This window comes from Schistocerca nitens, chromosome 9 (assembly GCF_023898315.1).
Source record: "Schistocerca nitens isolate TAMUIC-IGC-003100 chromosome 9, iqSchNite1.1, whole genome shotgun sequence".
NCBI classification, from domain to species: domain Eukaryota; kingdom Metazoa; phylum Arthropoda; class Insecta; order Orthoptera; family Acrididae; genus Schistocerca; species Schistocerca nitens.
This window is the reverse complement of record NC_064622.1, coordinates 13,918,370-13,944,390: the sequence shown is the minus strand read 5'-3', so window position 1 is coordinate 13,944,390 and position 26,021 is coordinate 13,918,370. Positions and strand designations below refer to the sequence as shown.

Here is a 26,021-nt window from a genome sequence, read left to right as displayed (position 1 = left end):
GAATCCGGTTGTCTGCACTGCTCGCTCTGCCCGTCTGTTTCGCGGTTCTGGTGTAACACCAACCACTCGCTCATCGCGATTAGGCGACTGAACAAGTGATGTGCGTTGGCCTGACATTGCCGCCAAATTTACCGCTGCTGCCTCGGTCTGGCGGGCTTTTAGAATGGCTGCGAGCTGCCGCGCAAGCCAGCAAAACAATGGCGCGCACGCTAGTCTGTAGGGGCTGGGGGTGTGGAGTATTAAAAACTTTGGAAGACGAATGGCAACGTGTAAGTAGCCATAAAGAAAGCTTCATTCCGACCATGTTAAGAACTTGCATAACACTGACTTGAAAAACATTTTCTTGAACGAGAAACACCTGACTACACTAGATTTTTTCTTTCCTATGAGAGCTAGGGGGGGATCGGGGACGGGGGCCACAGCCCCCGCCCTCCCCTTGCCTCTAGGTATGGGAGCCCTTGGAACCCAGCAGGCGGCTAGCTCTGCCCTGTTCTAAATACACAAGGCGCCGAGAGCTGATGCGTGAGTGGTTTCCGCCTTTCCCACCGTGCCCTCTGTTGCGATACACCAGTCTCTGAGCACCAGGGCTTCTTCCACTGCCTTTGCGATTCCCGGTTCGTCACGGAGAGATGGATCACCTCTTGGTTCTGCGCCACTAACACTTGTTTGACAGCAATGGAATCGTGTGCACCGCCTACCATCCGTACCACACGATGGTGCACTGTTGCCGAAGAGTGGTGTCACTTCAGCATGGACTGTTGCACTGCCGCTCCCCTTAAAACGCAGAAATCTAACCATTTCACGACACTCCATTTCATCAGGGAGTTCGAGCAGGAAATGAGACGTTTTGCTATTTGGGCAGTAAAATAACTGACGATGGCAGAAGTAGAGAGGATATGAAGTGGAGATTCGCAACGGCAAGAAAATCGTTTCTGAGGAAGAGAAATTTGTTATCATGGAATGTAGATTTAAGTATTAGGAAGTCTTCTATGAAAGTATTTGTCTGCAATGCGGGTATTTAGATTACTGTTACGAACAACTCAAACTGGAAAAAACACACAGATAATGTCATGGTGAAACGTACCCAAATACTGCGTTCTACTCGCAGGTCACTTAGAAAATGTAAGATGTCTACTAAAAAGACAGCCTCCGCCCGTCCTCTTTTAGAATACTGTTGCGTGGTGTGCGGTCCATACCAGATAGGACTGACGGAGTACATCGAGAAAGTTCACAGAAGGGGAGCACGTTTTGTACTATCGCGAAACAAAGAAGAGAGTCACTGAAATGATACAGGACTGTGGTGGACATAGTTAAAACAAAAGCGTTTTTCGTTGCGACGGAATCTTCTCACGAAATTTCAGTCAGCAACTTTCTCCTCCGAATGTGACAATATTTTGGTGACACCGACCTACATAGGGAGAAACAATCACTATAATAAAATAAGGGAAATCAGAGCTCGCGCGGAAAGATATAGGTGTTCGTTTTTTCTGCGCGCTACACCGGAATGGAATAATACAGAATTGTGAATGTGGTCCGAAGAACCCTCTGCCATGCATTTAAATGTTATTTGCAGAGTATCGATGTAGATGTAGATGTATGGAAGTGCAAGATGGACGTTAAAGAGTTTCGACAACAGGAGAATAGAGGTTTTTGAAATGCAGTGGTAGGGAAGAATGATGAATATTAAATGGTTAGATCGAAAAACGAGCGAGGAGATACTGAACACAACTTGTGAAACAAGAAATTTGTGGAACAACTTGACCGCTACGCTATTTCGTTTCGTCTCTTCTAGCCGTGTGCTAGGGTACGGTGTCACCGCGAATTCGATGTACCTCTCATAGTACTGTGTTCCTTCGAAGTCGGTTATTCACCTCAGGCCTCTGACGCTCTTACCGACATTTCACTACTTATTAAAGGCTCTCTCCCCAGCGCATCTGTCCCCCTGTACCACTTTCCCTCCTCCCGAACGTCCCTGACGTCCTGTCGCTACTTCATCCAACTACGAATCACATTCCTGAGGCAGCCCGGACTGTAGAGGCGGTGCACACCTGTGCGCCGGCGCTTTGCTCGCGTGAAGCCAGTTCTGAACCTGGCACTGGAGGAAATTCTCTCCAGCGGGGTCTCCCCGACAAGGGGAGGAGAGGCGGCGGCCTAAACTTCCTCACCAGCAGCGTATGCGCCGACGTCCTGGGTTAAATCCCAAGCCTTGGCAGTGTCTCGAGTAATGAAACCATGCAGCACTATTGACGGTGTTACGACCCTCAGGTGGATGTTGAACCCTGAGGTCCACCTGGTGCTATTCGAGAGGAACAGGCTGCGCACCGTCACAGTAATTCACCTTTTACCTGCTCTCGTGGTCATCATGCAACATAAACACCACATTGCACAACCACAGCCACCTGCCGTCAGCCCTCACACAACGCGAGGACTAGGGTGAGTGTCGATGGAGGAATAAGTCCCTTTACGAATAGGCTACGCAACAGCCACTTAGAGTTATCTAGCGAACAGTGCTACACGAATTTTTTTATATTACAATATAGTAAGTTTAAAAAAAGTATTGCACAAAGTTTCGTGTGTGTGTGTGTGTGTGTATGAGGAAGATCGCAATACTCGCGCCAGAAATTTTAAGGGGTGAAGGAAGAACAAAAATCAGGATTAATGGATTCATTTCAGCTTTGTCCATTGTTATCAATCTGAATCAACTGACGGATGGAGAAGCGACGTTCCTGGTAGGTGGTACACGCTGCAGCACGCACGGGCAGTGTGGGCCGCTGTGTACTGCTGAGACTGGAGAGTTGACCTCTGACCGACTCACCCCCGTGTCGACGAGCGCCTGGACGTCCTCCTTGAAGCGGTGGAAGGAGTCGCAGGCGACGTCCGCGCTGCTGCCGTCGGCCACCCAGTCAGGGTGCTGGTGCGTCCACCGGTCCCAGATGTTCTCGCCCTTTCCTGGACACACGACCACACGGACACGGTCAGCACCCAGGGAATGGTAGAGGTCAGAAGGCCACGACAGAAATTCGTACGTCAAACTAACACTGGCGAGAAAGTCTGATGGAGCCGGCGAACCACCAAACTGTAGAGATTAAGAACAATATGTCAATACTCTTGTAGTCATTTATTTATATTTTTTGCCCTCTTCCATTTTTAAAAAGGGATTTCCAATTTCGTGTTGGACCAGTAGTACTTCCCCCGGATCCTAAGTTTCTTTCTCCATCATAAACCACCCTTCACATTGTCTATCTGTTTAGAATGCTTCTAATTTGCTGTCTTTATCTCTGACTTTCCTCATTTTCTCTATTTTACTTTTCAAATCTTTTAGTGTGAGTTGTAGTTTCCTGACACCTTGCTTGAATTCTGCAATTCATCTACTGTTGCACTTACCATCTCGTTACTTCGCTACTGTTCAATTCGTGATTGAGTTTTTGGCGTTCTGATTTGATGTTCAAAGAATGAACTGTTTCTTACTGATGTGCTCATTACCACTTCGATTTCCTTGCAGATTAGTCTACAAGCAGATATATACTGGGGTTCCTGCCACAATTATCACAAAATCATCAAATCTGTCAAGTTTCACTACATTTCACAAAAAATAGTACAAAATCATCAAAATATCACCAAAAAACAGGTTTTTACCAAAAAGTCAGATTTTTAATAAAAAAGAGTCAAATATCTACATTACAAACAACAACAGTCGTCTTTTTTGGCATTTGAACCGTTTTTTGGAACATTTTGTTACACGGCAGCCTACTATAAAGAGGCGAGACACTTTATTCAGTCACAAACTCGCGACCGCGGATGCACAGGGTGGTGGCTAAGATTGATGGTGGTGGTTAGTGTTTAACGTCCCGTCGACAACGAGGTCATTAGAGACGGAGCGCAAGCTCGGGTTAGGGAAGGATTGGGAAGGAAATCGGCCGTGCCCTTTCAAAGGAACCATCCCGGCATTTGCCTGAAACGATTTAGGGAAATCACGGAAAACCTAAATCAGGATGGCCGGAGACGGGATTGAACCGTCGTCCTCCCGAATGCGAGTCCAGTGTGCTAACCACTGCGCCACCTCGCTCGGTAGGTTAAGATTGACTCAGATTCGCGTTGACAGCTGAAATCACCTTGACAGGAGCACGTGGATGGCCAATGCTCCACAGATGGGGTTGTCTCCGGAATTCCACAGGCCGCTAAGGTGAGTGGGATAAAACTGTCCAATAGGCAGGTTAATGGATGCTCGTTTCTCACGGCTGCTTTTCAAGTCCAGTGCAAAATTAAACCTGTGAGTTAAAGGGCATTGCGCTCTCCTTTAACTATATGACCGAAAGAGTCAGCCTACAGGAATTGTGCAACGAACCCTGTCGTCCAGGGCCGGGTGCCACAAAGGGCGCAGATTCACCACGAGATGGGGAAACTGACTGGGGTCTATTATCTATTGTCTATTGAGGCCTAAGCACTATAGTGTGGGAGTGAGACAGAATAGAACCTACGTCATAGGGAAACCCGATAAAGGGCCTTTGTGGCTAAGGAGACGTAGCAGTGTTAAATATGGCGGACCTAAGATCGGCCATAAAGGGAAACCTTCATGAAAACTATTTAATTCTGTTGTAGTGCAGAGAATCAAGCCAAGGTAATTTTAATCTGCTGTCCTCCATAAATATTCATGGTAACCCTAATAAAACTTGAATATTGATCATATCTATAATAGCTTAGGATTTGCCGTTGAAGTGGACCTAATAAGTTTTGTAACAGACCTGAATGCTAAAATCTGAATGCTTAGGTCGATCTTAACGATTGACATTTCATATAAAAGCGCATCATTAAAATGACTAATTTTCTGCCCACTATGTTTCTAATATATTCCATTGACTTTCTGAATATTCAATTATACGTTAACTTGTGGAAACATTTTTCAAATTTTTTTTGCTTTACCCTTCATTCCTGTATTTAAATCTATATACTTTTTCAATCGATGAGATTGCTTAAATATTAAAACATAATGTTCTTTTGTTATCTTCATTCCAAGAGGCAATACTAAGATTTGTGTAGTGCATAAGATAATCATGTTTGTCATTCAAAATTGTTAACAACATTTTTCTTTTGTCCCAGGCACAATTTTTTTCAGGAACTAATGGTAAATCTTTTGTTCATGATTTAATTTTTTGAATACTCTAAATTTGCTCGAAAAATGTACTGAAATTGAGAAGTATCAGAAATTTCACTTATTTTTTTAGAATCAGAATAATCTCGATTATCCCATTCAAATTCATCACACAGAAAATAGTGACTCATAGTCCACTTTCATCTAAGTATGTAAAATAATTTGATTATTAATTAGAATCATTATTTTTCAAATATTTATTATATTCCTTGGCTATATTTTACAACACTGAGATATATGGCCTGTAATTCCTTTTTTAGTCAATAGTATCATGTGATAATCATCCAATAACTGTAATTTAACTCCATTTATTTTTAACATCTAATTAAAAACTAAATCAGGACCGTGAAATACCAAGATCGATGTAACTCATGAGCTTCTATAAAAGGTTTTCTAAAATTTTCAGAAATATTTGATAGTAACAAAACATTAATTCTGAGATATAAATCATAATTTTTACCAAGATTTTTTGTACTAAAATTTGCTCAAACTAATTCCACATGTATATTATCTTGATAAACAGCATCACATTCATTTAATTTGCTACAGAAATAATGTTTTGAGGAAAGGCCTGTTTCTTCAAATTTTTCCAACTCTCTGTATAATCATAAGGATAAATCACATTTAACTACAAAATTTACTACATTTTCCGGAAAAAAGTTTAATGTTGTCATTTGATCACATCTTAAATTCGATAAACGTTTGTTTAGACTTGATGGTTAATTTTAAATCTATATGTCGTCAGATTTTCTATTTTTTCCAAAACTAATATATCTAATTATCTGGTATCAAATCTATTTCTTTTTTTCTCAAAATCGAGTTCTTTTATAAAGAACTCAGCATCATGTCCTAATAAATCACGTAAATAATTTGTTACAAACCTTGGATGATTTAGTTGTAGATTACCAGTATTACATAATGGACTTATATATTTTCCAATTAAATGAGCATGATGACAAACTTATTTGTTTTTATAAACAATGACACCTAGACAATGAATATGTGTTTGAATTATTAGACATTGATTGCTCTTCAGATGTTAATGGTCTGATTTCTTCAATTCCAGAAATGTGTTATCTTCATTCCTCATATATTCTATAAATTTTTATTATTAGTACAATGTGAACAGCTATAAACAACTGGGTATCTCTAGTGTCCATTGATATATTTAATGTAATAACAAAAAAACCACTTGGTTCATGTTTATGGTATTTCAAATAGATATGGAAGAAGGGCTTCTAGCTACTTTAAAAAAAATAATGAATAGTAAGGAAATTAATACATTTTCTAAAGTTATTAAATAAAATATTAAAAATGTATTTAATACAAAAAATGTTTATATCTAAGTATCAGCTACTCTAAAATTTTAACAAAATTACCAAAAATTTTGTTAAAATACCTCATTTCTTAAATAGAAAACATTCTAAATGATCAATTTGCTCATTCAACGAAATATACTTAAAATTAAAAAGAATTATAGTGTAATTAACACATACACTTACAGCCAGATAGAAATCATATTAATGAAACAGGTTTATATTCTAAACTGTCACAAAAACAGATGCTATTAAAATACAGTCAACATATTTACTAACAAATTCCAAAATTTATTCGTTATTTTTATTAATAAACTATTTTATATATAAAAATAATAGATTTTACTAAAATACATAAAAATAAAAGTGTAATTAAATGTTTTCTATGTCAATAGAAGTTGAAAACAAAAATGCTGTTTCTAATACATATTCTCGAACAGAATTATTAGAAAGTAAAAATAAATCCACAATGAGAGATTTGGGTTAAAGTTACTTACAGAAAATATATTTAACCACATTTTGATGACAAATATTGGAGAGATAAATTATACAAAAGATGAACAAAAATTAAGCAAATTTGAATGAATAACAGAACCTTCTTGCGATAATATGACGATTGTTAAAATTACAAATTCTGCAGATTTAGAAGGACAGTTATTGGAACAATGTCTGTGGTTCACTGAACAGTTATTTAAGAAACCAATTTCCAACAGTTCATTAGTAAATCAATTTATTTAGCTTAATTACCACAAGTTTTTAATAGAAAAAACTATTGGCGTTGTAGAAATAAAACATAAAACCAGCAAAATAATATATAATAAATAATAAAAATTTAAAACTAATGCCATATAAACAAGATTTCGCATATGAAAATTATTAGTATTGTTAGAAGCATTACCAGAAATATTAAACAGCTACTGAACATTATTGTTTGCTTCCTTTAGATATAACACAAGATTTTCAGTAATTTTAATGAGATGTAAATGACTAATTATTTCTTAAACAACAATTTTTGTAATGAAGATGAAACAGAACAAGGTTGTATAATTATTGTAGATAATGATAAAACTGTTAGTAAATATTGTTTAACAAGGTTTAATCGTAATTCTGGAATAAAAATATCTATCAAATTTGTCAAATAACAAGCACAGCAATAAATATAAATTTAGGTAATCACTAAAAAAACCTAGCAAAATGTCTAGATAAAGGATTAAAAGGAACATTTAGTTCTGATATAGTAAAAAAAATGGAATTACAAGACTAGAAGTAACTATTTGAACACTAATACAAACTTTAAAAATAGTGTAGAATTTGATCCTACAGATTGTTGCATAAGTTTACTAAAATATAAAAAATACTTTAAAAATTTGAAAAAATTATAACTCCTTTTTATACTAGAATTATGATTAATCCATGTTAAATAATATTTAACAACAGTTTTAGTGTTATTTACAATAATTTTGCATCCTTTTTCTATATGATGTTCCTTACAAAAATGAAAGTTGTTTAAGAAATTGTCATTCCTGATTTACTTTTATTCGTCTTTTGTACAATTTATATCTCCAATATTTGTCATTAAATTGTTATCAAACACATTTTCTGTAAATAACCATAATCCTAATTATCCTCTGTAGGTTGGATTTTATTTGCTATTAATTCTTTTAAGGGATATGTATTAGCAGCACAAATTTTATTCTCAGCTTCCTCTTACACAGGCAAATTTTTAATTACAATCTTATTTTTAAGCATCAGGAATTAATTTTAATAGTTTTGGTTTTTTAATGTTTAGATTATAAACCTTTCTCATTAATAAAGTTTGTATTTTGATGTAAGTGTAACAGTTAATTACACTTTAATTGTTTGTGATATTCAACAGTCTAGTTGGGTGTGTGTGAATCACTCAGGCATAAAGTTTCCCATTTAAGGAATTAAGTATTTTAACAAAATGTTTCGTAATTATAAGGTAGCTGCAATTTTTCAATTTATTTTGGTATTTCATTTAATACCTCTAGAAAAATTCAATAATTTTCTTAAAATTAATTGAAATTTTAGAATTTTTAACGTAACTGAAAAGCATCATAGCAACCCTCCTTTCTTACCTACTTGAGGAGATGATAGGAATATTTGAAATATTTATACTTTTTTAATTTTTTGTTTGAAATTTACGATTTTTCCTTGAAGTCTTTGGAACATATTTGGAAACCATTTGGGGAAATGAAACAAATGCATAAAGTTAATAGTAAAAATACTCAAAAAATAGCAAAAATATTTGGACAATATTGAAAATGTTTGAAAAAGGGCAGCAATGTTCCATAGAGCAGTTAAAATGCTTACAAAACAGATTGTTATTCGTTCATATCAATTTGATGTTTTTGTTATTAAAATCTGACATTTTGGAACAAATATGTTTTTTGGTAACATTTTGCTGATTTTTTGACTATTTTTGTGAAATTCGGCCAATTTATTCATTTTGTGAAAACTGGGATGGTACTTTATATATATATACTGAGGAGGATTCAAATTTGGCCCATATTGTATTCTGAAATACTGCATATGGTGTCACAAACCATTTGACATTTATGCATTTTTCCAGTCAATGTCATTTTTATATTTGTAGCGGATGTCAAATTGGCAAAGGCTAAACAAAATCTTAATGAAGCCAGTATAGACTCCTAAGTTGGATTATACAGAATGTTTTCATTTACAGGATATGATGTTTCTTTCGCTTTCAGGAATTTTTGAAATATGGTTCTTATGTACAGTCTGAGTTTAACTGAAGTACTCCATTCCAAAAATAGTAAAAACTTTATAGCATAACACATTACAATAATCCTTGTTACATGTCGAAGTAGTCCCTATATATATCAACGTTTAAAAAGATGAACATGTATCTTTAAACCTTCTTGTGTGACAGGTAAATAAGCATTTCGAATTGTGCTGAAACATGTGCATACTTCATTAAGGAGTAAGAGTTTTGTAATCCCCAATCTGCATGGAGTGTTGCCTTCCTTCAAATGTGGAAAAATACCTCATTAGCAGATAATGCATTGAAACAGATTTGAACATCAATTTGATGTGTTCCCTGTGCCCTACCGACGATGTTTAATGTTATGGATAAAATATTTTCATGTTCTTTTTCTTTCCATTACGTCTTTATTGGCAATGTGCCTCCTTATATGTGAGTAATAATATTCTGCTGGAAGTAGCCTTACCCAACGATATTCATTTCCAAACCGCTGTCAACAAGTACTTAACACCAACTGCTGGATACAGGCCTGTTCTAGACTTCTCCATACATTACGGCCTTCAGATGTCCCCATCCATGTTTGTCCTGCTTCTTGTTTCTTTGTTGTCTTCCATTAGGCCACACTCTATGGGAATTCAGTAAGGAATCTACTTCACCCACCTTCCTTCATCTCACCTCACTGTATCCTCTGCCATTCTCAACATGAATTTTATATTGAACACATATCCTCGAATACTGTCTTGTTTTGTCACCACTGCGCCTTCTCATTATGCCCAGCATAAATCACTCCATTGCTCATTGGACAACAATCAGTTACTGAACTGTCTTGCTCATACAATTCCCATGGGTCACTTTTGTGACTGAGTACTGGCAATGTGTGGTGGTTGCCATCTTGCCCTTTAAAGTGCATTGGCAATTCATATTCAATACAACCCTCAGTTTTCCATGTAACTTAACACCATTTTTACCCTTCCATTTATATCTTTAAGTATCCACCTGCTTCTTGTTTTCATTTCACCTCAACGTATAAATTCAGGAACGATTTCAATAGCTTCATCATTAATATTTTTATTTTCCTATTAGCATACTTATAGTGTATTACTGTCATCTTAGTTTAACTAATCTTCAGGCCTACTGTATACATTCTCTGTTTAGTAACTATCTATACTTGAAGTTCTTCGAGATAACATTATTATTTGCAAACCATATATGATCTGTTTATGTTAATTTCTCCTTCATGCCAGTTCAATGATCGGAAGGCCTCTTCCTAGGCTGTTTGAAATAGGCCGTTTATAAAGATATGACGTACAACCAGACACCTTTTTGGAGTTTTAAGACAATCCATTCTACGATTAAATAGTTTTCGTGACACTGCAGGCTTGTTATCAGATGATGGCATTATTCTCTGCACCAAGTGCAGCTGTGCGTGTTTCCGTAACAAACATCACCATCTGGTGATGAGGATATAGTGGGTCGACAACCAGCTGATGGTATAATAAATCATACGAAATTCATAAAGCGGCTGGTTGCACATCATACCCACATAAACCGCCAATTCAAAGAACATTTGAAGTTCGTCATCCATAATGGATGTGACGTATGAAATAGTTTTGGTTAAGTGGAGACACATTTCTAATTCCTTTCACAGTTGCTAACTTTTCACCTTTTTGATGAAATTGAATGGAAACTATAGCCAAGAGTACGGGATTTCTTTCCTATTCAGCTGTGTAAACTTAGAATATTCTACATTTAGAGCAACATGACATTCATCAAGCTATACAGGAAGTCTGTCAAAATCATCCTGCGTCCTTCTACAGTCGTTCAACGAAGATGCTTCCCTGTGCATTGCATAATAATCAGAAGAATAGCAAATTGCTGTTTAAGCTATCCTATTTTTGTCTATCGAGGCCTAGTCCGGTCCTGTCACAGTTCCCTGGGGTACGCCTAACGGTAGACCTGCCTCTGGTGAACCCTCGCCGTCGAGAACAACATACTGTGTCGTATTATTAAGAAGGCTTTGAGTAACTCACCTGTCTGGGATCCTAATCCGCACGCTAGGAACTACTGTGGCAGTCTGCAGTGGATCACCGTGTCAAATGCTTCCCAGAAATCTAGGTATATGGAATCTACCCGTTGCCCTTCATCTATAGTTCGCAGGATGTCGTGTGAGAAAAGGGCAAGCAACCTACACGTCCCCCACCTTCAGTCCTTTGGAGCCACCTAAAACAGTTAGTACTGCAGAGTCAGTCTCTCACAAGGGCTGCGAGACGAACTGGGGGAATCTGAAAGTACGCTGGGGTGCAAGACCCGTGGAATGCGTGGATAGACTGTGTAATGAAAACTATGTGGACACCAGTACGTAATGCGCAACTGACCACTAGATGTGACGAGTTGGGGACCCGCCACAGGAAGGAGGCGGGTGAGGCGTGTGCTGTCAGCAGGGGAGCAGAAACAGCAGGGCGGTTCCGGCAGGGACCTCGTGACTTGTCGCTGGATGTCACCTGAGTAACAGAACGGTCAGCAACATTTCACCCCTTCTAAAGCTGCACAAGTCGACTGTTAGGGGTGTCACTGTGAGTTGGAAACGCGACACAACAACCAAAGTACTGATGGAGAGGGACCGTCGACCACTGTAGATGTCCTGAGCAGGTGGTGTTAAGGTATATGAGCTTTTAGTGGCCAGGCCATGGTCTCCTTATTGTGCTTAAAGGAAGGGTACACGTGCAAGGATCCAGGCACGCTTTACATCATTGAGTTCGTACTGTGTGCAGTGGGGGAAGTCTGGAGACAATGAGTGGTTGTATCAGTATGACAATGCACCCCGTCATAAAGCAGCGTCTGTGAGGCAAGAGGTTGTGGACAATTACGTTCTTGAAGTGGACTGGCTCGCCAAGAGTCACGCCTGAACCGAAACGAACACCTTTCGGATGAGTCAGAACGTCGATTTCGCACCAGACTCCAGCGTCCAAAATAACCACCTTCTTTGGTTTCGGCTCTTGGATGTGACCCAACACTCCAAAGATGTTCGGGCTCACATGCGGTTCCTCTTCCTCGAAATGTCTTGGTTCAGACTCGTCTAGGGGTTAAACCGCATGTGTCGCATTACACGCCTTAAATTAGACACTTGGGCCCTTTTGGCTGGTTCAAATGGCTCTGAGCACTATGGGACTCAACTGCTGAGGTCATTAGTCCCCTAGAACTTAGAACTAGTTAAACCTAACTAACCTAAGGACATCACAAACATCCATGCCCGAGGCAGGATTCGAACCTGCGACCGTAGCGGGGCCCTTTTGGTTAAATTGTCTGGCAGGTGGCAAGTTTGCGAAATTGTATGAAACATACAACGTTAATGTAACATACAGGGTGATTCAAAAAGAATACCACAACTTTAAAAATGTGTATTTAATGAAAGAAACATAATATAACCTTCTGTTATACATCATTACAAAGAGTATTTAAAAAGGTTTTTTTTTCACTCAAAAACAAGTTCAGAGATGTTCAATATGGTCCCCTCCAGACACACGAGCAATATCAACCCGATACTCCAACTCGTTCCACACTCTCTGTAGCATATCAGGCGTAACAGTTTGGATAGCTGCTGTTATTTCTCGTTTCAAATCATCAATGGTGGCTGGGAGAGGTGGCCGAAACACCATATCCTTAACATACCCCCATAAGAAAAAATCGCAGGGGGTAAGATCAGGGCTTCTTGGAGGCCAGTGATGAAGTGCTCTGTAACGGGCTGCCTGGCGGCCGATCCATCGCCTCGGGTAGTTGACGTTCAGGTTTCATAACTAACCTTTTTCGTAGAACTCTCCATACAGTTGATTGTGGAATTTGCAGCTCTCTGCTAGCTCTGCGAGTCGGTTTTCCTGGGCTGCGAACAAATGCTTGCTGGATGCGTGCTACATTTTCATCACTCGTTCTCGGCCGTCCAGAACTTTTCCCTTTGCACAAACACCCATTCTCTGTAAACTGTTTATACCAACGTTTAATACACCACCTATCAGGAGGTTTAACGCCATACTTCGTTCGAAATGCACGCTGAACAACTGTCGTCGATTCACTTCTGCCGTACTCAATAACACAAAAAGCTTTCTGTTGAGCGGTCGCCATCTTAGCATCAACTGACGCTGACGCCTAGTCAACAGCGCCTCAAGCGAACAAATGTACAACTAAATGAAACTTTATGGCTCCCTTAATTCGCCGACAGATAGTGCTTAGCTCTGCCTTTTGTCGTTGCAGAGTTTTAAATTCCCAAAGTTGTGGTATTCTTTTTGAATCACCCTGTATAACAACAGTAATAATAATATCGGGAGCGAAATTAACGACCCATAAATGATGTAGGCCACACAGTAGCGATTTGGTTAGAATAACGTTTATTCAGAAAGGAAGCTAATAGCGAAAGTCGTCGTATTTAGAATTGCTATTACACTCGAGCGCTTTATCCATTTGACAAACTTCGATCATTCACAATCTTATCGCGAATTACAAGTCCAATAGCCCACCTCGTTAACTAAGCGAAGAGTTAGAGTTCACACCAGGCGCGCGGCTGCTCACCGCTCAGAGACTAAATCCCATGATATCACACAACGCGACATTTTCTAAGTAGTTTCACTTCCTAGCTGCCTAAAGACCGACCGTCCACTTTCGCGTCTCCACCAGCACTGTCCCTCTGCCCGTCCCCGGCAGCGTTTCCCACTCGCCGAACATCCTCGCTCAACTGACTAGGGCAGTTCCCTTTCCTGAAGCCGTCCATCTGATTGGCTACAGCTTATTCCACATTATTTTGCATTGTAAGATATTTAAATAATCAAAGCTTGACCAAAATTTCCTTCTTAACTTTGAATGCATGACCAGTAGCCTTACACGAATGTGCTTTCTGATAAATAAATAAATAAATAAATAAAAAACAAAAGTAACTATTATGCACTAAGCTTTACAACAGATATTCTATTACCTAACGATTCAATAAGGTGTCATGCTGTCATCGTTCAATGTGTTTTGTGTGGAGGAAATGATGATCTGATGCTTAACTGTAAATACTGATAATTTAAATCTATAGCTTTTAAACAAAGTTACAGAGTTGATATTTACGACGTTTGTCATTTTAATGATGCGCTTTTACATGAAATGTCGATCGTTAAGATCGACCAAAGCGTTCAGGTTACAGCATTCAGGTCTTTGTTACAAAACTTGTTAATTTAACTTTAACAGTAAATCCCGAACTATTATAGATACGATCAATATTCCAGTTTTATTGGGGTCACCATCAAAATTTATGAAAGATGGTAGATTAAAATTACTGTGCCTCCATTCTCTGAATTACTACAGAATTAAATAGTTTTCATAAATGTTTCCCTTTATGGCGGATCTTAGGTCCGCCATATTTAACGCTGCTACGTCTCCCTGGCCACAAACAGCTTCTACAGTGTTTCCCTATGACTCGCACACTACAGCACTTAGGCCTCGTTCAGCACAATAGACGCTTGTGAATTCTCCATCTCGTGGCGAATCTGCGCTCTTTGTGGCACATGGACCTGGACGACAGAGTCCGTTTCACAATTCCTGAAGGCTGAGTCTTTCGGCCGTATATTTAAATGATAGCGAAGTGCTCGTTAACTCAGATGGGGGATAGTTGGCTGCCACTCGTGCACAGGCATTCATTCAGACACCTCAGTGGAAGTGTCCCCAGCACAGTTGAAGCCATCATAAAAGCCAAGGGTGCACACACCCCATATTAAGTCCAGCAATAGGCGTATGGATACTTGTCATCATACAGTGTGTATAGAGCCGAGTGGAGGATGATTCTTACTGACAATGAAACTTTCACTGTGCAGCTGTTCTGAAACAGAACTGGGACCTGGAATCTCGCGTTTGGATGGCAGTTATGTTAGTGGCTGAGCTATGCGGGCACGACTGTGGTCACAGCTTGGATTCTGCTAACACAACTCTCGTTCCGAGAATGAACCACCCTGATATGTATGTACCATTTTAGAAGCAATCGCCCAGGCTGTGGTTAAGCCATTCCTGTGTAGTATCCTGTCTGCTAGTCCTGTAAGGCATGCAGGAAAGCTTCTACGTAATTTGGAAGTTAGATTATGAGGTACTGGCTGACGTAAGGCTGTGAGGGCGGGTGGTCAGTCACGCCTGGATGGCTCAGCTGGTAAGAGCACAGTCCGTGAAAGGGAAGCTTCCGGATTCGAGCCGCCACCGAGCAAACACTTTTAACCTGTCAGAACTTTTCGACATTTTGAATACTTGTTACGAGATACTCATCGTCCAACTACGTAAAATGTCCTTTGATCTGTACTCAAAGACTACTGTTGTACACATGTTAATTCTGACCTCTGCTGCACTTCTGTTGGTAGCTGTGACAGAGCCTCTTGACAAGAAGGAACATGAGGGGTGCTACAAGTGAGCACGACCTACCGCTGAGGTTCCAGGCGCCCTCTATCTGGAACGCGGCGGTGGCCGCCCCGAACATGAAGCCCGGCGGGAAGTCCCGGCTGGGCAGGCCGCCCTGGGGGGATCCCCGGGAGAGGCCGAAGAGGGCGAGGAGCGCCGCGGCCAGCGCCAGCGCCGCGGTGGCGGTCATCGCACGAACTACTCACTGCTGCGGGCAGGCGGGCGGGAAGAAACAGAGAGAGTCAGCGTTACTCGAGGCGAGGCTCACCCACCACCAAGAGAGGTAGGGAACACGTCACGTCAGTCGCCGACTGCGAACCAAACCTGAAAATGAAATTTAGCTCTGGTTAGGGAAACATAAGAGTTTATTGATGATGCACGTATAATAATTGCTACAAATGACAAGAATGAAATAATACAATAAAAATATAATTCGATGTTCAGACCATGTCAGTTCAGTATGTTGCTTCCAATGCACTACTGGCCATTAAAATTGCTACACCACGAAGATGACGTGCAACAGACGCGAAATTTAACCGACAGGAAGAAGATGCTGTGATATGCAAATGATTAGCTTTTCAGAGCGTTCACACCAGGTTGGCGCTGGTGGCGACACCCACAACGTGCTGACACGAGGAAAGTTTCCAACCGATTTCTCATACACAAACAGCAGTTGACCGGCGTTGCCTGGTGAAACGTTGTTGTGATGCCTCATGTAAGGAGGAGAAATGCGTACCATGACGTTTCCGACTTTGATAAAGGTCGGATTGTAGCCTATCGCGATTGCGGTTTACCGTAGCGCGACATTGCTGCTCGCGTTGGTCGAGATGCAATGACTGTTAGCAGAATATGGAATCGGTGGGTTCAGGAGTGTAATGCGGAACGCCGTGCTGGATCCCGACGGCCTCGTATCACTAGCAGTCGAGATGACAGGCATCTTATCCGCACGGCTGTAACGGATCGTGCAGCCACGTCTCGATCCCTGAGTCAACAGATGGGGACGTTTGCAACACAACAAGCATCTGCACGAACAGTTCTACGACGTTTGCAGCAGCACGGACTACCAGCTCGGAGGCCGTGGCTGCGGTAAGCCTTGACGCTGCATCACAGACAGGAGCGCCTGCGATGGTGTACTCAACGACGAAACCGGGGTGCACGAATGGCAAAACGTCATTTTTTCGGATGAATCCAGGTTCCGTTTACAGCATCATGATGGTCGCATCCGTGTTTGGCGACATCGCGGTGAACGCACATTGGTAGCGTGTATTCGTCATCGCCATACTGGCGTATCACCCGGCGTTAGGGTATGGGGTGCCACTGGTTACACGTCTAGGTCACCTCTTGTTCACACTGACGGCACTTTGAACAGTGGACGTTACATTACAGATGTGTTACGACCCGAGGCTCTGCCCTTCATTCGATCCCTGCGAAACCCTACATTTCAGCAGGATAATGTACGACCGCATGTTGCAGGTCCTGTACGGGCCTTTCTGGATACAGAAAATTTTCGACTGCTGTCCTGGCCAGCACATTCTCCACATCTCTCGCCAATTGAAAACGTCTGGTCAATGGTGGCCGAGGAACTGGCTCGTCACAATACGCCAGTCACTACTCGTGATGAACTGTGGTATCGTGTTGAAGCTGCAAGGGCAGCTGTACCTGTACACGCCATCCAAGTTCTGTTTGACTCAATGCCCAGACGTATCAAGGCCGTTATTACAGCCAGAGGTACTTCTTCTGAGTACTGATTCTCAGGATCTATGCACCCAAATTGCGTACAAGTATAATGACATGTCAGCTCTAGTATAACATATTTGTCCAATGAATACCCGTTTATGATCTGCATTTCTTCTTGGTGTAGCAATTTTAATGTCCAATAGTGTATAATAATTGCTACAAATGACAAGAATAAAATAATACAATAAAAATATTATTCGACATTCAGACTATGTGAGTTCAGTATGTTGCTTCTAATAGTAATGTAGGTGCCAGAAATTGTACTTTGTCTTTATGTTCTGTTCTAAACTGATTGTCTTGCATCAAAGAATATGTGTCACGACGGTGAGGACTGTAACCACGTCAGGGAAAGTACGAGGCGTGTTTTTTAAGTAAGTACCGTTCTGAGATATAAATAAAGACGTGCTAAGATATCTCTATAATTTTATTTTTACATGAAAGCCTGTACCTTAATCTACGTCCTAACGCCATTACAGTCTGATTCTTCCTTCTTTAGGTTGTGTACTGAGTGTTTAAGATGCCTCTGATAATCGTGAGTCCCACCGATTGAGAAATACGGGCTGTTATAAGATTTCTTAGTGCTAAAGGCCTAAAAGCGATCGATATTCATCGTGAGGTCTGTGCAGTTTACGGAGAAAACATTATGAGTGATGGGATGGTAAGAAAGTGGGTGAGAGCGTTTAAAGATGGCCGCACAAATGTGCATGATGAACAACGGAGTGGGCGTCCTCCGGTAGTTAATGAAAGTTTGGTGCAGGAAATGGACAATAAGGTGAGAGAAAACAGACGCTTTACGATTTCCTCCTTGCGGGGTGACTTTCCTAATGTTTCTCGTAGTGTTTTGTATGGCATTGTGACCGTGCAATTGAATTACCGAAAATGGTGCGCACGTTGGGTACCGAAAATGTTGACGGATGTGCACAAAACCAAACGTTTAGACAGTGCATTGACTTTCCCTGAGCGGTACCACAACGACGGTGATGATTTCTTAAGCCAAACTGTTACGGGCGGTGAAATATGGGTGGCCTACGTCACACCAGAATCAAAGCAACAGCCCATGGAAGTTGAGCAAGGGCATCGTTTTGCTGCAAGACAATGCCCGTCCGCATGTGGCGAATCAGACCAAAGATCTCATCATATCTTTTCGATAGGAAACTGTAGATCATCCTCCGTACAGCCCCGATCTTGCGCCCAGTGACTACCATCTGTTGCTGCACTTGAAGAAACACCTGGGAGGTCAGCGTCTTCGAGACGATGACGAAGTCAAAACAGTGGTGATGCAGTGGTTAACAAGTCAGGCGGCAGACTTCTAGGAGGAGAGTATTTAAAAAAGTTATGACAAGTACCTCAATATTGACGGAAATTATGTAGAAAAGTAGTTTAAGGTACAGGCTTTCATGTAAAAGTAAAATTGAGATACCTTAGCATGTCTTTTTTAATTTCAAAACGGTACTTACGTAAAAACACGCCTCGTATAATACTGAATCCTATATTCTCTAGTAGCACCTGCTGTTGTTTTCTTCATTGTTTATAAATAAAAGAAATCTCTGAGTATATATGGTAATTTCTACAACAAACTGTAAAAAAACATGTTTCTTTTCACTCAATTTAAAAATTTTGTGAGTTCACGTTTTTTGAATTTTATCAGGGCATGTTTCATATTATACCAGCGATTCTTCACCTGAGGGTTCACAATTATTAATGAATTTCCTGTACAAAACACATCTAGCATATACAGTTATTTAAATAAATCTGTATACAGCTGGTACAAAGTAATACGCATATTTCTGAGCTGGAGCTAGCAAGGAAACCGCATGACGAACAGATTCTTGTTTTTTTTTTTTTTTTTTTTTTTTTTTTTTTTTTTGTGTATACATAGGGCGTGAAGGCCAGAACTCAAATATTACTTGCAGCGTCCCTCTTTCATTACACTCTCTACTCTCAAATAGTGATTTTCGTGGGAGTTCGGACAATATTTCTGCATTCATAATGAGACAAACATCGAGAGCAGTTGCCCCATTTCTCACAAATGTATGTATCGGAGATGTCAGACCGCTCGGGTACCATACTATTCTCCCAAAGGAGTACCATGCCAAATTCAAAAAGTCTCAACAAAATTGACTTTCAAGTTTTTCCAACTGTCTTTCATACTCTAAAGCAAGATCGTCGTTTCGAAGGGACAGCGTGGCGCTGACGTAGGTTGTTTGCAAGACAAGTGGATGCCATGGATTCAATTCTGGCTAACATAAACTTTTAAACAAAAGTCCAAGTTCTAAGAGCATTCCCGTGAAGCGTAAAATACATCAAGATGGAAAAAAATTAATTTATGATATTTTTTAAATTTAAACATTCATTAAGTATCTTCTATAAAAGATAGTTACTTAGAAATTTATGTTTGTAATGAAAACTAGATTTTCTGTGTGGTATATAGTTACAAATAGGAAGATGTGCAATTCTCATAAATAACAATTACTTATGCGTTAATCAACATATATCTGTAAATTCAACTAAATGCTTAGGAATTACAATTACAAATAACCTAAATTGGGACGATCACATAGATAATATTGTGGGTAGAGCAAACGAAAGACTGCGGCTCATTGGCAGAACACTTAGAAGGTACAACAGGTCTACCAAAGAGACTGCTTACACTACGCTTGTCTGCCCTATTCTAGAGTACTGCTGTGCGGTGTGGGATCCGCATCAGGTGGGACTGACGGATGACATCGAAAAAGTACAAAGAAGGGCAGCTCGTTTGGTATTATCGCGAAATAGGGGCGATAGTGTAACAGACATGATACGCGAATTGGAGTGGCAATCAAAACAAAGGCGTTTCTTGTTGCGACGGCATCTTCTCATGAAATTTCAGTCACTAGTTTTCTCTTCCGATTGCAAAAACATTCTGTTGGCACCCATCTACATGGGGAGAAATGACGATCACGGTAAAATAAGAGAAATTAGGGCTCATACAGAAAAATTTAAGTGCTCGTTTTTTCTCGCGTGCCGTTCGAGAGTGGAACGGTAGAGAGACAGCATGAAGGTGGTTCATTGAACCCTCTGCCAGGCACTTAATTGTGAATAGCGGAGTAATCACGTAGATGTAGATGTATCTGAAAAATTTCATATTTAAATGACGTGGATATTCCAACTGAACAGGGGAAAACGGAAAAAATAATGAACGAGATGAGACACGAACCAGCAACTACCAGACACGACAGCTATCGATTTTTTTTCATCTTTACGTATTTTACGCTTCACGGAAATGCTCGTAGAAAACGCACCAGTGTTTAAGAATTTGTCTCGACCAGGAATCGAAGCCAGGCCGCTCACATGGCTGGCGAGCATTCTATTGTACCACAGAACCGCGTCGCGCTGCTCGCCGAACACTGGACCTCAATTTAGGATGTTGAAGACTCTCGGAAAATTTCAAATTCGATTTTCTCGCAAATTTTTAAGAGTTGCAGGGAAATGTTCTGGGATACTAACATTTGAGTTCTAAATTTCAAGTACCATAAACATAAAAACTTACAAAAATCCAGCCGGCCGGAGTGGCCGTGCGGTTCTAGGCGCTACAGTCTGGAGCCGAGCGACCGCTACGGTCGCAGGTTCGAATCCTGCCTCGGGCATGGATGTGTGTAATGTCATTAGGTTAGTTAGGTTTAATTAGTTCTAAGTTCTAGGCGACTGATGACCTTAGAAGTTAAGTCGCATAGTGCTAAGAGCCATTTGAACAAAACTCCAAATGCTGTGTGGTGTCCTCCTTGCGAGACTCTCTCTGAACGGCTATGTTTATCATGTACGTCTAAATGCAGGAATCCCAAATATAGTTAATACACCAGCCACTTCTTTAATCAGACTTTTGACATGTTTAGCCGCCAAATGGATGAGTAAATTCTACATCTACGAGGGTGAGTCAAATAAAACCTTAAATTTGTAATAACAAATCGAAATTTCGCGCCGTTATCCTGTAAGTTGGTGAGCGTGCTACGAACAGCGTGCAGAGTGTTCTGTAGGTAGCAGCATAGTGCCGATGCACACATACCGTCGCAGTATCAGTATGAAGATGGCCGCCCCACTTGCTAGTTGCACCAGGGAAGAACAACTTTCTGGCTCTGAGCACTATGGGACTTAACATCTATGGTCATCAGTCCCCTAGAACTTAGAACTACTTAAACCTAACTAACCTGAGGACATCACACAACACCCAGTCATGACGTCCAACGTTCTGTTACTGGGTTTTTGCGTAGTGAACGTGTGAAACTTATTGAAATTCATCGACGAATGAAGGTTCAGTACGGTGATGCATGTTTGTCACAGCAGCAAGTCTACTAATGGAGTAGGAAGTTCACAAATGGTGTGACTTCAGTGGAAAATGCTCCTCGTCCAGGTCAGGCAGAACGAGTTGTGAGTCCACAGAACATTGCAGCAGTTGAGGCCATGTTGTTGTTGGTGTGGTCTTCAGTCCTGAGACTGGTTTGATGCAGCTCTCCATGCTACTCTATCCTGTGCAAGCTTCTTCATCTCCCAGTACCTACTGCAACCTACATCCTTCTGAATCTGCTTAGTGTATTCATCTCTTGGTCTCCCTCTACGATTTTTACCCTCCACGCTGCCCTCCAATGCTAAATTTGTGATCCCTTGATGCCTCAAAACATGTCCTACCAACCGATCCCTTCTTCTAGTCAAGTTGTGCCACAAACTTCTCTTCTCCCCAATCCTATTCAATACCTCCTCATTAGTTACGTGATCTACCCACCTTATCTTCAGCATTCTTCTGTAGCACCACATTTCGAAAGCTTCTATTCTCTTCTTGTCCAAACTGGTTATCGTCCATGTTTCACTTCCATACATGGCTACACTCCATACAAATACTTTCAGAAACGACTTCCTGATACTTAAATCTATACTCTATGTTAACAAATTTCTCTTCTTCAGAAACGATTTCCTTGCCATTGCCAGTCTACATTTTATATCCTCTCTACTTCGACCATCATCAGTTATTTTACTCCCTAAATAGCAAAACTCCTTTACTACTTTAAGTGTCTCATTTCCTAATCTAATACCCTCAGCATCACCCGATTTAATTTGACTACATTCCATTATCCTCGTTTTGCTTTTGTTGATGTTCATCTTATATCCTCCTTTCAAGACACTGTCCATTCCGTTCAACTGCTCTTCCAAGTCCTTTGCTGTCTCTGACAGAATTACAATGTCATCGGCGAACCTCAAAGTTTTTACTTCTTCTCCATGAATTTTAATACCTACTCCGAATTTTTCTTTTGTTTCCTTTACTGCTTGCTCAATATACAGATTGAATAACATCGGGGAGAGGCTACAACCCTGTCTCACTCCTTTCCCAACCACTGCTTCCCTTTCATGCCCCTCGACTCTTATAACTGCCATCTGGTTTCTGTACAAATTGTAAATAGCCTTTCGCTCCCTGTATTTTACCCCTGCCACCGTCAGAATTTGAAAGAGAGTATTCCAGTTAACGTTGTCAAAAGCTTCCTCTAAGTCTACAAATGCTAGAAACGTAGGTTTGCCTTTTCTTAATCTTTCTTCTAAGATAAGTCGTAGGGTTAGTATTGCCTCACGTGTTCCAACATTTCTACGGAATCCAAACTGATCTTCCCCGAGGTCCGCTTCTACCAGTTTTTCCATTCGTCTGTAAAGAATTCGCGTTAGTATTTTGCAGCTGTGACTTATTAAACTGATAGTTCGGTAATTTTCACATCTGTCAACACCTGCTTTCTTTGGTATTGGAATTATTATATTCTTCTTGAAGTCTGTGGGTATTTCGCCTGTCTCATACATCTTACTCACCAGATGGTAGAGTTTTGTCGTGACTGGCTCTCCCAAGGCCATCAGTAGTTCTAATGGAATGTTGTCTACTCCCGGGGCCTTGTTTCGACTCAGGTCTTTCAGTGCTCTGTCAAACTCTTCACGCAGTATCTTATCTCCCATTTCATCTTCATCTACATCCTCTTCCATTTCCATAATACTGTCCTCAAGTACATCGCCCTTGTATAAACCCTCTATATACTCCTTCCACCTTTCTGCATTCCCATCTTTGCTTAGAACTGGGTTGCCATCTGAGCTCTTGATATTCATACAAGTGGTTCTCTTCTCTCCAAAGGTCTCTTTAATTTTCCTGTAGGCAGTATCTATCTTACCCCTAGTGAACAAGCCTCTACATCCTTACATTTGTCCTCTAGCCATCCCTGCTTAGCCATTTTGCACTTTCTGTCGATCTCATTTTTGAGACGTTTGTATTCCCTTTTGCCTGCTTCATTTACTGCATTTTTATATTTTCTCCTTTCATCAATTAAATTCAATATTTCTTCTGTTACCCAAGGATTTCTATTAGCCCTCGTCTTTTTACCTACTTGATCCTCTGCTGCCTTCACTACTTCATCCCTCAGAGCTACCCATTCTTCTTCTACTGTATTTCTTTCCCCCATTCCTGTCAATTGTTCCCTTATGCTCTCCCTGAAACTCTCTACAACCTCTGGTTCTTTCAGTTTATCCAGGTCCCATCTCCTTAAATTCCCACCTTTTTGCAGTTTCTTCAGTTTCAATCTGCAGTTCATACCCAATAGATTGTGGTCAGAATCCACATCTGCCCCTGGAAATGTCTTACAATTTAAAACCTGGTTCCTAAATCTCTGTCTTACCATTATATAATCTATCTGATACGTATTAGTATCTCCAGGATTTTTCCAGGTATACAACCTTCTTTTATGATTCTTGAACCAAGTGTTAGCTATGATTAAGTTATGCTCTGTGCAAAATTCTACAAGACGGCTTCCTCTTTCATTCCTTCCCCCCAATCCATATTCACCTACTATGTTTCCTTCTCTCCCTTTTCCTACTGACGAATTCCAGTCACCCATGACTATTAAATTTTCGTTTCCCTTCACTATATGAATAATTTCTTTTAGCTCGTCATACATTTCATCAATTTCTTCATCATCTGCAGAGCTAGTTGGCATATAAACTTGTACTACTGTAGTAGGCATGGGCTTTGTGTCTATCTTGGCCACAATAATGCGTTCACTATGCTGTTTGTAGTAGCTGAGGCCATAGTGAAGGAAAACCGCCGAGTAACACTGAATGATATTGCAGCATGTTTACAGATTAGTCATGGGTCAGCACACCACACTGTGCATGTTGTGCTCGAGTTTCACAAAGTGTCTGCAAGATGGGTGCCACGGCAGCTGACTCCTGAAATGAGAGAACGACGTGTTGATGCTTGTGAAGAACTTCTTCGGCGCTTTGAACGAGGAGGTGATGGCTTCCTTGCAAGAATCGTTACTGGGGACGAAACCTGGGTTCACTTCCACCAACCGGAAACGAAGAGAGCGAGCAAGGAATGGCGCCATTCCTCAGCACCAAAACCAAAGAAGTTTCGAACAGAACCATCAGCAGGGATGGTTATGCTGACCCTCTTTTGGGACGAAAAAGGCGTCATTTTGGAGCATTAAGTGCCTAGAGGGACCACTGTCACCAGTGCATCATACACAGATCTCCTAAAAAATCATCTGCGGCCTGCAATCAAATCAAAGCGACGTGTATTGCTGCCAGCAGGTGTCCTTTTGCAACATGACAATGCAAGGCCCCACACTGCCCGTACAACAGTTGCAACGATCCCAGACCTGCATTTTGAGTGTCTTCCGCATCCACCATACTCACCAGACCTTGCCCCAAGTGATTTCCATATGTTTGGACCACTCAGAGACGCAATGGCAGGAAAGAAGTTCAGTTCTGATGAAGAGGTACGCCACACGGTGAACGAGTGGTTGCACGGACTACCAGAAGAAATTTTTTTCTAAAAGAATTTACGCACTTTGTAAGGGCTGGAAGACTTGCATTGAGCGTGGGGGAGATTATGTTGAAAAGTGATACAGCTTTGTACCACTTCTGCACAATAGATAATATTTTAAAAAATATTTGAGGTTTTCATTTGACTCGCGCTCGTACACCCATACTGTGCAAAACACTGTTAATTGCTTGGCAGAGGACACGTCCCACTGTGCCAGTCATTGGGGTTTCTTCTCGTTCTATTCCCGTGAGGAACGCGGGATGACGCCCCGCTGAACAGACCAACGCGGTCTTCTCGGTCCCTGCGGGACTGATACGTACAGGCAGGAGTAGATACATTCCTAGATCCATCATTTAAGATTGGTTGTCAAGTCTTTGTGAGTGGTCTCTTACGGGAAAGTTTGCGTTTATGTCCAAGAGTCTGGCTGTTCAGTGCTTTTAGCTTCTGCGCGACACTTTCATACGGATCAGACAAACTTGAGACCATCCACGTTGCTCTTCTCTGTATACGTTCAGTACCCCCTGTTAGTCCTATTTGGTACGGGACCTTCATACTTGAGCAATATTCCAGGACACGTCGCAGGAGTGATTTGTACGTGATCGCCCTTGTACACTGATTGCATTTCCCTAATATTCTACTAATAAACCGATCTCCCCCCACATACAAGTATTTGTATGACATTACCGATTCCAACTTCCACTCACTGAAATTTAGGATATTACGCTTTTTTCCGTTTTGTGCAGAGCACAGTTCTACAATTCTAAACAATTACAGCAAATTTCCAATCTTTGCACCACTTCGAAATCGTATCAAGATCTAAGTGAATCTTTGTGCAGCTTTTTT

The 26,021-nt window shown here is 40.8% G+C and overlaps 1 protein-coding gene across 2 annotated transcripts in view; it reads right to left on the bottom strand.

Annotated features, from left to right (window-relative positions):
* The window catches only part of LOC126202985 (myrosinase 1-like), a 485,330-nt gene that overhangs the window by 200,895 nt on the left and 258,414 nt on the right, over positions 1-26,021 (bottom strand). For both annotated transcript variants that reach the window (XM_049937174.1, XM_049937175.1), the window contains exons 2-3: positions 15,644-15,943; positions 2,816-2,949 (exon numbers count right to left, since the gene is read on the bottom strand). In XM_049937174.1, the coding sequence (XP_049793131.1) occupies positions 2,816-2,949; positions 15,644-15,809 (300 nt within the window). In that variant the 5' untranslated portion in view covers positions 15,810-15,943. The remainder of the gene's footprint in view (positions 1-2,815; positions 2,950-15,643; positions 15,944-26,021) is intronic.